Source organism: Eufriesea mexicana, unplaced genomic scaffold (assembly GCF_001483705.2).
Source record: "Eufriesea mexicana isolate 0111107269 unplaced genomic scaffold, ASM148370v2 scaffold630, whole genome shotgun sequence".
Classification (NCBI taxonomy): domain Eukaryota; kingdom Metazoa; phylum Arthropoda; class Insecta; order Hymenoptera; family Apidae; genus Eufriesea; species Eufriesea mexicana.
Window position 1 is genome coordinate 339,335 of NW_016908822.1, and position 13,374 is coordinate 352,708.

Below are 13,374 nucleotides of genomic sequence, written 5' to 3' on the forward strand. Positions count from 1 at the left end.
CTTTCCCTCGATGTATCTATTTCCAGAAAACATTTGAACACGTCCACGAAGGACCTCAAACCTCGTCCACCTTGCTTCAGTCGATAATCTCGAGAACTCGATCCCCAACATTCTTCCTTCAACACTTCGAACACCCTAGACCAAGTGTATCCTCGTTCGCGCTGACTCTATCGCTCCTACCCCAAACACTCTTCGCTAGCCCGACGTAAATCCTATAGTTTGCGATATTATAGAGCAATTGAAATTTATTCGATATCGAAGGCAAAGAAGGTATTAGATAGGAATGAAAAATGACGAGATTAGACGCGGCTGGTATAGGAAAAGTTGGATAATCGATGGACATTGTGCAGATTCGATATACACGGAGAGGTTCATGGGCCTGCCCACGGACAACGTGCACGGCTACGAGCGAAGTCAGCTGCTGAACAAGGTGGATAACATTAAAACGAAGATGTACTACCTGATTCACGGGACTTTGGACGATAACGTGCACTATCAGCAGTCCTTGCTGCTCGCCAAGGTCCTCGAGCAGAAGGACATCCTGTTCCGGCAACAGGTACAGTAATATTCGCACCTGAAAGAAGTAGTTCTTCTATATATTCGTGGTTTATATCTGAAAATCCTTCACTGCTCAAAGCAGAAGTAATGTTTACTATTGCCATAGTTAAATTTTTCAAGTCGTTTTTATAAGGAGACCCGTGTTATAGAAGAATTGCTTCAAATTTCCCGCCATTTTTTATGGAAATAATTATAAGGGAATAATCATATGAAAAAACACCGAGTTATAGGAGTATCGACTGTAATCGATTTATGGAAAAAATAAAATCTTTCCCTTTCTTTAATTTCACCTAAAATTCTGATCGTTCGCGAAGAAACATGGCTGACATAATTAAAAAAGGAAACGAGTGGAAAACGCGTAGCACGTTCCGCATTATTTCAAACGGCTTACGAAATTATTATGCTTAGCATTCGCCTACGTGCTCCGTGGCCATCTCACGGTGTTTAACGTTCGCGATTAAAATCTACAAAGCGCGTGCGAAGAACAGTTTATTCCACGCGAATAAATTCCACCGTTTCGTTCAAGTTCTGCGTAAAATGCTTTCGTTTAATCGGCCATTACACTTCGTTCGGATTCACTGCGTTGCGATTGGTACACCCTTTGTTAAATAAATAGATCTTCCTTAAATTTGAAAGAAAACCGAACGCGCAACGAAAAGGAAGGAACAGTTGTAATGTTGGTGGTGTGGTTAGGTTATCCCTTCGGGCACCGAAGAGACTCGTGTTAAAATTAAAGATGGCTCCATAACGATCAAGAGCGATCGCGAGCACAAAGTCAGTGGTACTCTTACAGTAAAAATGGACTAAAAGTTAAATTTGTTTTTGCAGACTTACACGGACGAAGACCACGGGATCGCGCAGTCGCGAGCTCATCTTTATCACTCTTTGGAGAACTTCTTGGACGAGTGTTACGAGGCCTCATGATCGCAGCGTCAAGGAAGAACGACAATCTAGATCCTTTGCCTGACATTCCACTGCCTTCACCTGCCTCACATTCCACTTGTAAATACCTTGCCACTTGTACATACTCGATGTACAATATGTAATATGAAGCGATAGTGTACATAATTCAAAAAGGAAATCATTAAATACATTCGATTCAAACGAGTATTCCGGTCTAAGTGACCCCTCCTTTATTACTTTCGTTGCGCGGTCGGTAATGAAGAAATTCTACGTATATTCGATATCGAAGGTTAGTAAATGGTTGATTAAAAGCGGAGGAATACATTTGTATTTGCAAATCGTTCGAGTCGAGTGTAACTCTTGATTGTTAATCTAGAATTGGTCTGAAGAATTTTTTTAATCTATTTTTTTGGAGAGACTATCCCGATCGATCGTTCTAAGGAAGGCCTAACGAACTCGAGACAAATTTCGAAACCCTTATGAATGAATAAATTAACGTGTAATTAAGTAACGCTGCATCTTGTGAAATATCCTGCAGGATAGTAAGTTCGAATGAAGTGAAATGGATGCAGTGCGTCACATAATCGCCGATGACTCAATAGTTTCGAGAATACGACGAATGTTTTTTGTGAAATATATTGTTAACGGACAGATGTTATTAAATACTATAGCGATGAGAATTCGTATGTTTAATTACGAATTTGTATGACATGTTCCTCTTTCGTTTCAAGCATTATATACGAGGCAAGTAAGAATCGGGTGCGAAAATAAATAAGCGAACTCTTTATGGAGCGTTTATAGAAAAGAAAAAAAAAAAAAAAAAAAAAAAAAAAAAAAAAAATCCGGACTGAAAGAAAGAACGTTAAAAAAAAATGAGGTATAGGCAATGATATCGTTGACGATATTTAATATTTTATCTTCTCTTTTAATTTAGAAACTTTTGGTGGTGGCACATAGTTTATATGTAAGGATTAATATCTTTGTTGTTTCGCTTCCTACGTTGTCTATTAATAATATCAATTTAAAAAGTTACAAATTTTATGTACGTTTTGCGTTATCAAAACTATGTTACTTTAGGTTTGAAATGTAATTTCATAACGGTAGAATGCATAAGTAAATGTAATCGCAGAAGTACATTGTTTAAGCGTAAATATAAATTCTTTTTTGTTGATTTTATCAATGTTAGGGTAAACGGGCCTGCTTAATACTATTATGGTGTAAAATTTCCATTGTGTATATAATTAAGTTGCTGAACTGATTATTAAAAAATTCCTCGATATACGATTACATATTTCTCTTTACTATTAAAGAAAATATAAAACATTATTGTGACTAATAGTTAACTTTTAAGTCTATCTCATAGTGTGAGCGACGTGCTAACAGATTCTTTACATACGGGAATTTTATAATGAAAGGACCACTGTAATGGTTTCAAAGATGAATTAATAGGAACTTCTTAAACTAATTGTTAACTTTTATTCCAACATATTGTACAAAATATTTAATCGAATATATACAATTAAAAATACATTAATACAAAATTTCCACCCATGCGTAATTAGATCGAAAATATAACGATAATTCAGCGGTATTAAAGAATTATTATTATTATTATTATTATTATTATCATTATTACCATTATCATTAGCCATTCACTGATATTTGTTGAGTACATCATAAATAAAGCTCTATGTTTTATTAACACAGAGTATCCATATTTTGCTGATCATTTACCAATCAATTAATTAAATGGTGTTGCATGTAAAAATTTAAATGTATAATAAAAATTTATGTTACGAATTCTCTGTCTCCTTGAATCTAAAAAAGAAGTACATTTAAACATTTGTTAACAACCTTTGCTATAATATACACTTTTTATTTGAACATATATTTTTTTATTTTTTAATGAAATTAAATGAACGTACTTGCATTTAGTACATGTATAAAATACTGTTTGTCCTTCATCCGCTGACCTCAATTGCAATGTAGCATATGACATTTTATCATTCTGACATTGAGGGCATTTTCTTTCAACAATTGGACCATCTGCATTTTCCTCTTTGTCCTTTTGTTTTGATGAAGCATAAGTATTTTTTGAATTAAAATGAACAGTGTATGACATTTTCATGTCTCCAAAAGCTAACCGTAAAAATTCATTGTTTGAAAACAATTCGTTGCAATCGTAATTGTATAAGTCCAATTTTTCATGCAGAGTAAATGAATTTGGAAAGATATTAAAAGCTTTACCATAGCATACCTTCGGGTCCCCAACTTCTTTTACAAGTATAACAATTTACATTTCCTCTATCGCTTAATAATGGCAAAATTGATCCACAATCGGAACAAAATCCAGGAGTGCTTATAAAAAAAGTGGTGGAGTTATTCTGCTCCATTCCTCTTTAAATAAGCACAACAGTGCGCAAAAACAAAAACAAAATAAAACAATAATATACACGTGAACTGAGGAAAACGCTTCTGCTATAGACACGGAATACTAAAAACTAAAGATGGAAATGCTTACTCTAAATTGAAGCAGTTATTGCGTATTCCTTTCTAACATATATAGTGTGTATGCTTGTTTCATGGAAACCGTCCTTAACGTTCGATATAGCTACTTGCCGCGCGGCGTTTCTGCGCGTGTGTTTTGCTCGTTTACTCAATCAGAACCGGCAAAATGGACGATATAGCACTCCGAGTATCCGATCATGTTTTAGAAGTGATTTTTTCTTATTTAGATTTGCACACATTGAGAAACTGCTCGCTAGTGTGTAAACGGTGGAATCATTTTCTAAACGATGAAAATAATGATGCTTGGAGGATGCATTGCATAAGAAAGTTGGCCCAAGAGGCTCTTAGTTCTGATTTATTATCATCCGTGCCTACTTACAAATCTAAGCTTCGTGCATTTTATCATGCGTGGAATCCCAATGACTGCTCTCGTAACATTTACATTAGGCCCAATGGATTTACCATGCACAGGTGAAGCCTTGGATTCTGTCATTACCGCGTGTCAATTCGTAGTTTGCACTTCAATCCCAATCGTGTTACTCTTGCTCTGTTACTCTATTACTTAATGACTTGAAGTTATTTTTAATATTTCACTATTAAAAACTATGACTAATGTAAAAAGCTGAAACTGACACTTCATAAAAGTTAATAACTTAAATGTACGTTCGCAAAATACAAACTTTTAGAATTGTGTGCTTTTATATAATAAATGTTAAGTGAGTGCTTAAATCGTTATTTTTTGAGTTATAGAAATCCAGTTGCTCAGAGCACAGATGCATGTAGAGGTAAAATTGGATTTCTGCATGGACGTCATGCTTGGGAAGTTATTTGGGAAGGCCCATTGGGTACGGTAGCAGTTATAGGCATTGCTACAGAAGAAGCACCTTTATTGTGCCATGGATATGTAGCATTAGTTGGTTCTGATGTACATTCATGGGGATGGAATCTAGTAGATAATCATCTACTACACAATGGAATTGTACACGGGAATTATCCTTTGCTTAACAATGCACCAAAGTACCAGGTATGTTACATTTTTTTGTGGCAATTATTTATAGAGGTAAAAGAACTTTCCCTAAGGTACAAAATTTTAATTAACAGGTTGGGGAAAGAATTAGGGTAATATTAGATTGTGATGATAACACATTATCTTTTGAAAGAAATTATGAATTTTTGGGAGTGGCATTTAAAGGTATTGTATCTCAATGTTTCCCAACTACCAATATCTCTTTCATGAAAAATATCTCTTTGATATTAATATCGAATCAAATGCATAGGGTTACCAGGCAAAATATTATACCCATCTGTATCTGCTGTATATGGAAATACAGAGGTATCTATGGTATACTTAGGACCACCTCTAGATGGCTAACACTTTACTTCTAGTAGAAAGATATCTCCAGAGGCTTGATCAAGGCTGGATGCAAAATTTTCTGCATCATACCAAAACATCTACTATGAAGTAGAAAAAGCACATGAATGAACTGGATAATACTCTTTAAAAGAGATGTGTGTCTGTTCATTCAGTCAATAACATTGTAAATAGTATTAGCATTCCATTTAAATCGAAAAATTCATGGTAGTGCTTTATACAAACAGTTATAAGTTACTCAACAATCAACATCAGAAAGATTCATTTGAAATCATACATCTGTTAATAGCTAGTGCTGGGACAGTCTCTACATTTGATAATGGAATCTCTCCTTTAAATTTCATGATTGAAAGTACCTTTATACAGGGTTGAGTGACATATTACTGATTTTGAAATAATCATGTAAAATATTCTTAAGTTAGACAATTTGTGAAAAAGAAGTTCCTCTGGTGAAATAACTAGGTATGTTCTTCACATGAACAAGAATCAAATTGTTTTATTATCTTTAAATTATGTAGATTATAATTTTTTAATTAATATTTATATAGAGAGAAATAAGTATTATTCTTTACTCTTCCATGCAGTATTGATATTCGAGTCTTTGTATAAATACATGCTTTATATGTATAATTCTATTTATATGATAAAGAAATGGTAAATTCTTATTTGTTTACAAAATAGTGGAATATCATAGTATTTAACTCATTTTGAACACTATTAAAGAATCTACCATTTAATATTAAATTTATAATTTTTATTAACTTTGTGTTACTTGTATAATTTTGTGAGAATTGTGAAAAGAACAACTGTGATTTTTTTGTATTTCATTAATATACTTTTTTTTTTTTTATTATTAATAAATAATTTTGTTACGGATGTCAAAACATTGTATATGATTTACGAAGTATCTTATATTTAACATATTAGATGCTAAGGTCCTTTCTTATGAAAGGAATTAATTACGCTTCATTTTTCTAACTTATTATAGATATTTATATGTATTTTAAATTAATATTTATTTTCTAATGGTAGAAATCGATTTTGTTAATATTAATAATATTTAAACAGTGAAATTGTCAGACAGATCGAGGATAACTTCGTAATTACAGTATACAGGGTGTTCCGCTTAAAGTGTTCATAGCTGCTTTATTTTTAAATGTACAAAACAATATCGTAAATTGTAAAATATCACGTGATAAAAATACGATTGAATTGTATAGTAGTTAGTATTCTTGATTTATTCTTCTCTATGAGAATTTCATTCTTATGTTATGACCCTGTGTGTAATATAGCTTCTGTATAAAATTTCATTTAATTGAAAAGTTATATAATTATAATCGCAGTATGGAGTTTAATGACTTATACTGTGATTGGTGCACAACAGGCTTCACTGAATTAAAAGTAATTAACCTTTTGATTATTTAGTGTAAAAAAATTCATGTATCGATTATGCGTGAAAGTTGTACATCGTGCCGTGTGAAATATACATATTTATAAGTAGTAATTAATTATCAATCGATGTCACAACTTCAAAGATCTTTCGTAAATAGGATTGCGAGTAAAAATGATTTTTAATGTACATATTTATTATCATCATTGCATTTGTTACATGTAGCTTCAGTGAAATTAGGTTTTCCTAAACTTTTGTACAGAATCGTGTACATAGATAGCGATTATGAATGTACGAGGGTAAAATAAACCTTGTTTTAGATGTGTCCAATGGTTTCATTCGCATAAATAGCAAACATTAAACAGGACTGATCTAGAATTAATGCCTCTGTCGATCGATTATCGATCCAGTCAGGTCTCCATGAATTCTCGTTTCGAATGCAAAACTTAATATAAGTTACTTCGAATACGAATTACCAATTTTACACGTGGAGTATAGTGGTGCCTTATTACAATTTTTTCGATATAATCTTGATGTGGCTACGATAATACACGATAGCATTAAGTATTCCAATTTTAATCAACGTCAACCCGTTAAAATGATACGAACCATCGATAAAAGATAAAATTCATCATTTTGTATATACACAAGTTATACGTGCCTCATGTAACCATTCGTAAAACCATTCTGTACAAATGTTTAGAGGAAGTGTGAATTAGTCGTGATACGATTAAGCTTGGAACACCGGTATACTTGCACATATACCAGAAATGTATAAGAATTCTAAAGAGAAGGAAAAAAAATGTACATCGCTCTGTAAATAAATTATTTTATTTTAATGCTTTAATGTTTGTATTGTTACATACCACGAACCATAATTGCAGATAAATCTTAACATTTCTCTTTGAAGAAAAAGAGGAAACAAGAGATATTTGCTGTCATGATATTTCTTTTATTTGAAACATTTACACAATGAACATTTCGCACAAACCTTTCCCACTTCATATCCCATACAATCCAAACATGATTTAATACACAATTCGGGATCAAACGTAATGTTTCTCTCACTCTTTATTCTCCACGGATAAATACTACGTTTAGTACCAAATATGCATATGACTGTCATATATGATAACAACGCTTTTATAGCTTACAAAAATATAATGGCAATTTGTTATACATTTAATTTTTCAGCTGTGCAACTTCTAAATAAGTACTAATTTAGACATATCGTATATTAAAGATTCAATGTTGCTATGGATTGAGTTATACTTAAATGGAAATTGTTAAATGGACCGAATTTAACTTTCTTTGATCCATTAAGCATTGAATCTTATAAATACGTAATTCTCGTTATTCGTACATATTTGAACGTACTTCGTAAAATAACAAAGCTACAAATTTTTGAGAAACATAGACAGACATATATGATCCCTTCTGTACACAATACATAATGTGTTTTAATATTCATTCTCCATATTTATTTGATAGCATATTTGTGATACAGCTATTTGCATTTATCATTTAACTTATAATAAATGCGAGTTAAATACTTTTTGTTGCACAGCATTATTTAAATGACGGTTAATATTTAGTTCGTATTATAAAACAATTGTTATAAAAATTTGTCTCGTTTGCCATAGTATATTGAAAGTTCGAATTAAATTTTTCCGAGGCCTTTGTAATTATAAGTTAAATATAAAGAATATTCCGTTTTGCATAGGTAGCAATAATTATTACGGTACTGTTTACACCCTGTCATGTGGAATTTTATTCATCACGATATGACCAAATTTGAAATTTTTATTAGTTATTTATACTTATTTCGATATTTAATAATTTTATACTTCCGCTGTATGATTTTATTTATTTTCCACACGAAAAGATATAAAAATTCGTTGTGTAAAAGTGCGCACAATTGAAGCTTTCAATTAACTATGTTAAAAAGTTAAAATTATTCTTTATATTTGACTATTAATGTTAATATAATCATTTTTTCTTACAATAACATTTTCTTTTATTTTAGAAAACAATAACGAAACCATTTGACATAAGTTAATGTAAATTTTGCCAAACATAAAAATGTAATAAATTATGTTTATAACAAACAAAAATTGTTTTTTACTAGTAGGCCATAGCAATATGAATGCTTACTAGACTTTGTTATGTGAAGTTATTCATTCAGTATTATGAGCAAATGTTCATTTTGTAACTGATGGTTTTAGGTTTTGATAATTTTACAAAAATGAAAGATATAATGGTATGATTTCAATAAAAAATGTTATTAGGGTAATAAAATTGAAATTTATATATATAGGAATTATAAGACAAATTGTTGATAATTATTTATATTAAACTTTATATTGTTTCATAAAAATTCTTGTACAGATATTTTTTAAATATTTTAAAACTTTTAAACAAATTTTAGCGTAAGAAAATGTATTGCAATAAATAAAATTTTTGGCAGTTAGTATAAAATCATTACAATACCATTTTTACAGATTGACTATGTGGAATGTATTTTATTATGTGCACACTATTAACACAATTTACTATATTGTTTAAAGTAGATAAGCAATGACTTTATTATGTATTATTATATTCGTATTTCGTTCTGTATCACATGATGCAATTAATTGTTAAACATATATATACGTATATCACAATAAATGTGTTTTATTACAATTAAGTACAACTACTAGAAGAAACATTGTACTATAATAAGAATAATATAGAATAAATAAGAATAAATAACAGGAATTGTACACTACTTTCATGGCCAGATGTGCCACTAGTCATAGTACCGTTTACTATGCTTGCTACAGTTATTAAACAATTATCTACGGAAATTATATATTTGGAAATATTTACGTATGAGTAACTTAGTTCGAATCCAAATAAAAATAAAATTCCTTAGAATAAAAAATATAGCGTGTAAAATAACGTTATATTCTATGGAGTACCATATTTTTAAAGAGTGCTGTTGTTTTAAATAAGAAACTAATTCTCGTATAATATTTCTAATCACAGACGTATCGCAAATGCAAAATCATAGGATTTTCGTATTTGGAAAAAATCTAAGCAGGAAAACTCTGCTACAGAGTTAATAGTAGCACACTACTTAAAACTCGTAAAATATTCGTTATGTAATAAATTAAAATTTATAAATTCCTGATTACTACTATAGTTTGCCCTGCACTGTTCCTATTCACTGTATTCACGCATACAGTGTAAAAAATAACTACAAATGTGTTTATTTGGAACAAGGACCTGTAATTTTCACAGGTGACAACTGTACAATTATGAATGCACAAATTGGCTTGTCTTCATTTGATTATTGACATATAAACTTATCTATTTCTGTGTATCATCAAATACTCACTGAACTGCAGCCGACATTACGTTCACCTGGATTACGAAATACTGACCTAATTTACGTGAGTATGTCCATTCCCTGAAGTATTTGTGTCCTCGTATAACTTCTCATTCTCTTCAAATTTATTTTTTTTTGGAAGTACACACTCCAATGTCGGTTTTGTTTTAGTTAGTGGAAACTTTGTTAAGAAGAAGTCTGATATATAGCAAAATAATTTGCATAATAATGGACATAATAATGCTTGATGAATAAATGCCCATATTCTATAATATTGACCTTCAAAAGGGTCTAGAACAGCTGCACATAACATATGACTAAGGTTTACTTGTATAGGCTAAAACGTGAAATGTGAAATATTATAATACAATTAAATATTTAACAAATGGAAATAGAAATATGAAGAAACACACACCAAAGCAACAGCTTGGATAACCCAGAAATGATAAGCTAAATTTATTCCATAGCTTAAAATACACCAACTCATATCTGACAAAGGCTCAACATTATAAACACCTAAATATAAAAATATAAACACATTTACATAATGAAATTTATCACTGTTTTCAAAGTATCCTCTTTAATAAGGCAAAAACAAAAATAATTGCAAAAATGAATTGCAACTACCTCCAATCCTCAGTAAATAATATGGTATCACTACCATTAAACCATGCTGAATGTAGTACATTGCTTTGTCTGCAAATATCTGAAATAATTATATTAAGATTAGTTTAAACTAATAAATTATAGGTTTCGTACTAAAACATGATGACTTCTTACTCTGCGAGATTCTGTCTCAGGAAATAAATATGCTAGAACAGGTCCATTCAAAAAATTTAAATGTATCCTAAATATAGCTGTGACTGTAGGACTAGGATCTGCAGCCAGCAAATATAGCTGTATTATAAAAAATGCAATGCTTATAAATAATCACAAAGAAAGTATAGATATTGCTTGAACAAACAATACACTTTTATCTATTTTACCTGTACCGCTGTTGTTATATGGCAAGGATTCAATATATATACTACTGTTCTGCTGGTAAATTTAAAACCAATTTCTATTCCTAATACTAATGACATAATAATTAATAAAACTCTTCTGCCAACACGGTCATGATTTACGTATGATACTTTGGTTGGCAATTTAATATGTTTGTACCCCCAAACTAGGCAACCTACTATGAACACCGATATCAATGATGTTTCAATGATTCTTCGTTTTGGGCTTAAGTAGTTTGCACATTCTGGTCCTGCATTACGTGGTATCGAGACATTAACACCATCATATGCCCATTCAAACATTGCTGTAAATTCGTTTTATACGACTGAAATTAAATAAAAATTAGTATTAATATTTCAGATCTACACTTTTAGATCACGTTTAAACCTGTGCTGTCCACAATAACGAATTTTTAACTGACACTCATTAGTTTCAACTGTCAGCAAGAATGCTTGACTCAGCAATATTTCTGACACCTTAATATTTTTAATTGAAATGTTAGACAAGCGAAAAATATGAAACAAGCAGGATTATTAATAACTAATAATTAATCACATTTAAATGTTATATCGAAAAATGTAATTATCGATTTACCGAAATGAAGAAATGTCTTTAAATGAAAAATCATAGAATATAACGTACGTATTTTCTTTGACTTTATGCGGTGGTAAACACGTAAATAATGTAATGCACTTCAAAGTTGTATGCACTATATAATAAGCCGTACTAAATACAAATTATCTTCATACTTTGTACCGCGATTGGTGTCGTAATTTATATCGAGAAACAAAGAGGAATTTACACAGAAAATAATAAGGAAACGTCTACTACACTCGTAAAACCGAAAGAAGCAACCAAATCAGCAGGACAGAGCACTATTATACAGGATTGCAACGGGTTATACGTCTTTTAGATTCTTCACTTCTGCTCACACGCGATGCTCACTCACTTCTATTGCCGGCTGCTTTTGTGCCCTCTCGTGGCTAATCGCTCTATCTCTCTCTTTTTCACGCACGCACGCATGCACGCATACACGCAAGCACGCATACACGCAAGCACGCACAGGACTCACGTCAGAAATTATCTTTTGTCAACAAATTTGACGTCTGCTGTTGACATAGGCTTTTTGAGAACATCAAAACTCTGTTAACATATTCACGTTGTTCGCAACATTACCGATTCAGCGCAGAATAAGACTAAAATTTTGTATGTTGTAGATGGCACAAGAATGTTCTAATTGCCATATTCAAAATTACGTATATTATTTTTACATAAATTACTATCGAATACTTAATTAAAATAGTGGTACTTAATGGAAAATATTATCTTTCTCATTTCTGAAATATCATTTGCATGAAAAAAAACATTTTTTATTATTTATTATTTATAGGAGTACGAAGTGACCATCCGATGAGGACTAACGGAGGAACCCTACCGAAACCTGAACCATTGGTCTCCGACATCAAGACATGACTCACAATGTCTAAAAATTTCCAGCAATTTCCAACAATGTCCAACGATATCCAGTAATATCCAACGATGTCTAGTAATGTCCCACGTTGCCCCATGCGGAGGAGTAAATAAAGTGGTACTCGCAATTTCAGTTTAGCCTCCAAGGTATTACAAGGTAGCCTTTCAGAGGCTAGACTGGATTGCGAGTACTGCGTAGCTCTTAGCTTGGCATCGTTTGTCAAAAACGAATTATATTGTAAAATCTATAGATACATTAATAGAATTCATGAAAGCAAGCCTAGAAAAATTCATCTTTGACAAACGATGCCAATTACCAGGTCTCACCACGTGGAGGTGGCTACGCAATTGAGACCCGCACCTAAATACACTATAAAAATAAAATAAAATAGGTAGTACATAACATAGTACTAAATATCCTACAAATTAAATCGCAAAATAAATTACAAAATGAATTTCAAGATGCATAACAAAAAGCAATACAGAATATAATATTAAATATGCTGAAAAATCAAATACAAAATAAATTATAAAATAAATTATACGGTAAATTTTAAAATGTAGGATGCCTAACACCTGCAGAAAAGGAAGAGAAATTAATAATAAGAGGTAAATAAAAACAGAGAGGAAGAATTGGTAGCTGCATAAGATTATTGTGCAATGAAATAGGAAATAAGTTTTTAAAAACGGGACACGCGCTGCCACATATGGCGTTTTAAAAATCGCAAGAATAGTGGGGAAAAGCACGCGAGGTGTTTAGGTCAGTCTGGTGTTTTTAATTTTACATTAAAACGGGAT

The 13,374-nt window shown here is 31.4% G+C and overlaps 4 protein-coding genes across 5 annotated transcripts in view; 2 read left to right on the forward strand and 2 right to left on the reverse strand.

Annotated features, from left to right (window-relative positions):
- Nucleotides 1-2,264, forward strand: part of LOC108546375 (venom dipeptidyl peptidase 4) — a 306,649-nt gene extending 304,385 nt beyond the window's left edge. The window contains exons 13-14 of the mRNA XM_017898424.1: nucleotides 351-556; nucleotides 1,387-2,264. Coding sequence (XP_017753913.1) covers nucleotides 351-556; nucleotides 1,387-1,482 — 302 coding nt within the window. The 3' untranslated portion in view covers nucleotides 1,483-2,264. The remainder of the gene's footprint in view (nucleotides 1-350; nucleotides 557-1,386) is intronic.
- Nucleotides 2,265-3,195: 931 nt separating this feature from the next.
- RpI12 (RNA polymerase I subunit RpI12) lies at nucleotides 3,196-3,940 on the reverse strand. The gene is made up of 3 exons (XM_017898451.1): nucleotides 3,719-3,940; nucleotides 3,387-3,600; nucleotides 3,196-3,279 (listed from the first exon to the last, which is right to left on the reverse strand). Exons 1-3 carry the CDS (start codon nucleotides 3,852-3,854, stop codon nucleotides 3,255-3,257), a joined length of 375 nt encoding a protein of 124 aa, XP_017753940.1. The 5' UTR covers nucleotides 3,855-3,940; the 3' UTR covers nucleotides 3,196-3,254.
- A 100-nt stretch (nucleotides 3,941-4,040) lies between these two features.
- On the forward strand, nucleotides 4,041-5,341 carry Fsn (F-box synaptic protein). Its single transcript, XM_017898448.1, has 4 exons — nucleotides 4,041-4,440; nucleotides 4,720-4,993; nucleotides 5,071-5,161; nucleotides 5,247-5,341. Exons 1-4 carry the CDS (start codon nucleotides 4,136-4,138, stop codon nucleotides 5,339-5,341), a joined length of 765 nt encoding a protein of 254 aa, XP_017753937.1. The 5' UTR covers nucleotides 4,041-4,135.
- A 4,378-nt stretch (nucleotides 5,342-9,719) lies between these two features.
- Nucleotides 9,720-12,291, reverse strand: LOC108546383 (transmembrane protein 164). 2 transcript variants are annotated; one of them, XM_017898436.1, is made up of 6 exons: nucleotides 11,749-12,291; nucleotides 11,091-11,431; nucleotides 10,885-11,001; nucleotides 10,732-10,810; nucleotides 10,520-10,620; nucleotides 9,720-10,441 (listed from the first exon to the last, which is right to left on the reverse strand). In XM_017898436.1, the coding sequence occupies exons 2-6, from the start codon at nucleotides 11,406-11,408 to the stop codon at nucleotides 10,160-10,162; spliced, it is 897 nt and encodes a 298-aa protein (XP_017753925.1). In that variant the 5' UTR covers nucleotides 11,409-11,431; nucleotides 11,749-12,291; the 3' UTR covers nucleotides 9,720-10,159. The 2 variants fall into 2 exon arrangements, with proteins under 2 accessions (XP_017753925.1, XP_017753926.1); XM_017898437.1 differs by lacking the exon at nucleotides 11,749-12,291 and adding an exon at nucleotides 11,701-11,736.
- Nucleotides 12,292-13,374: the final 1,083 nt, after the last annotated feature.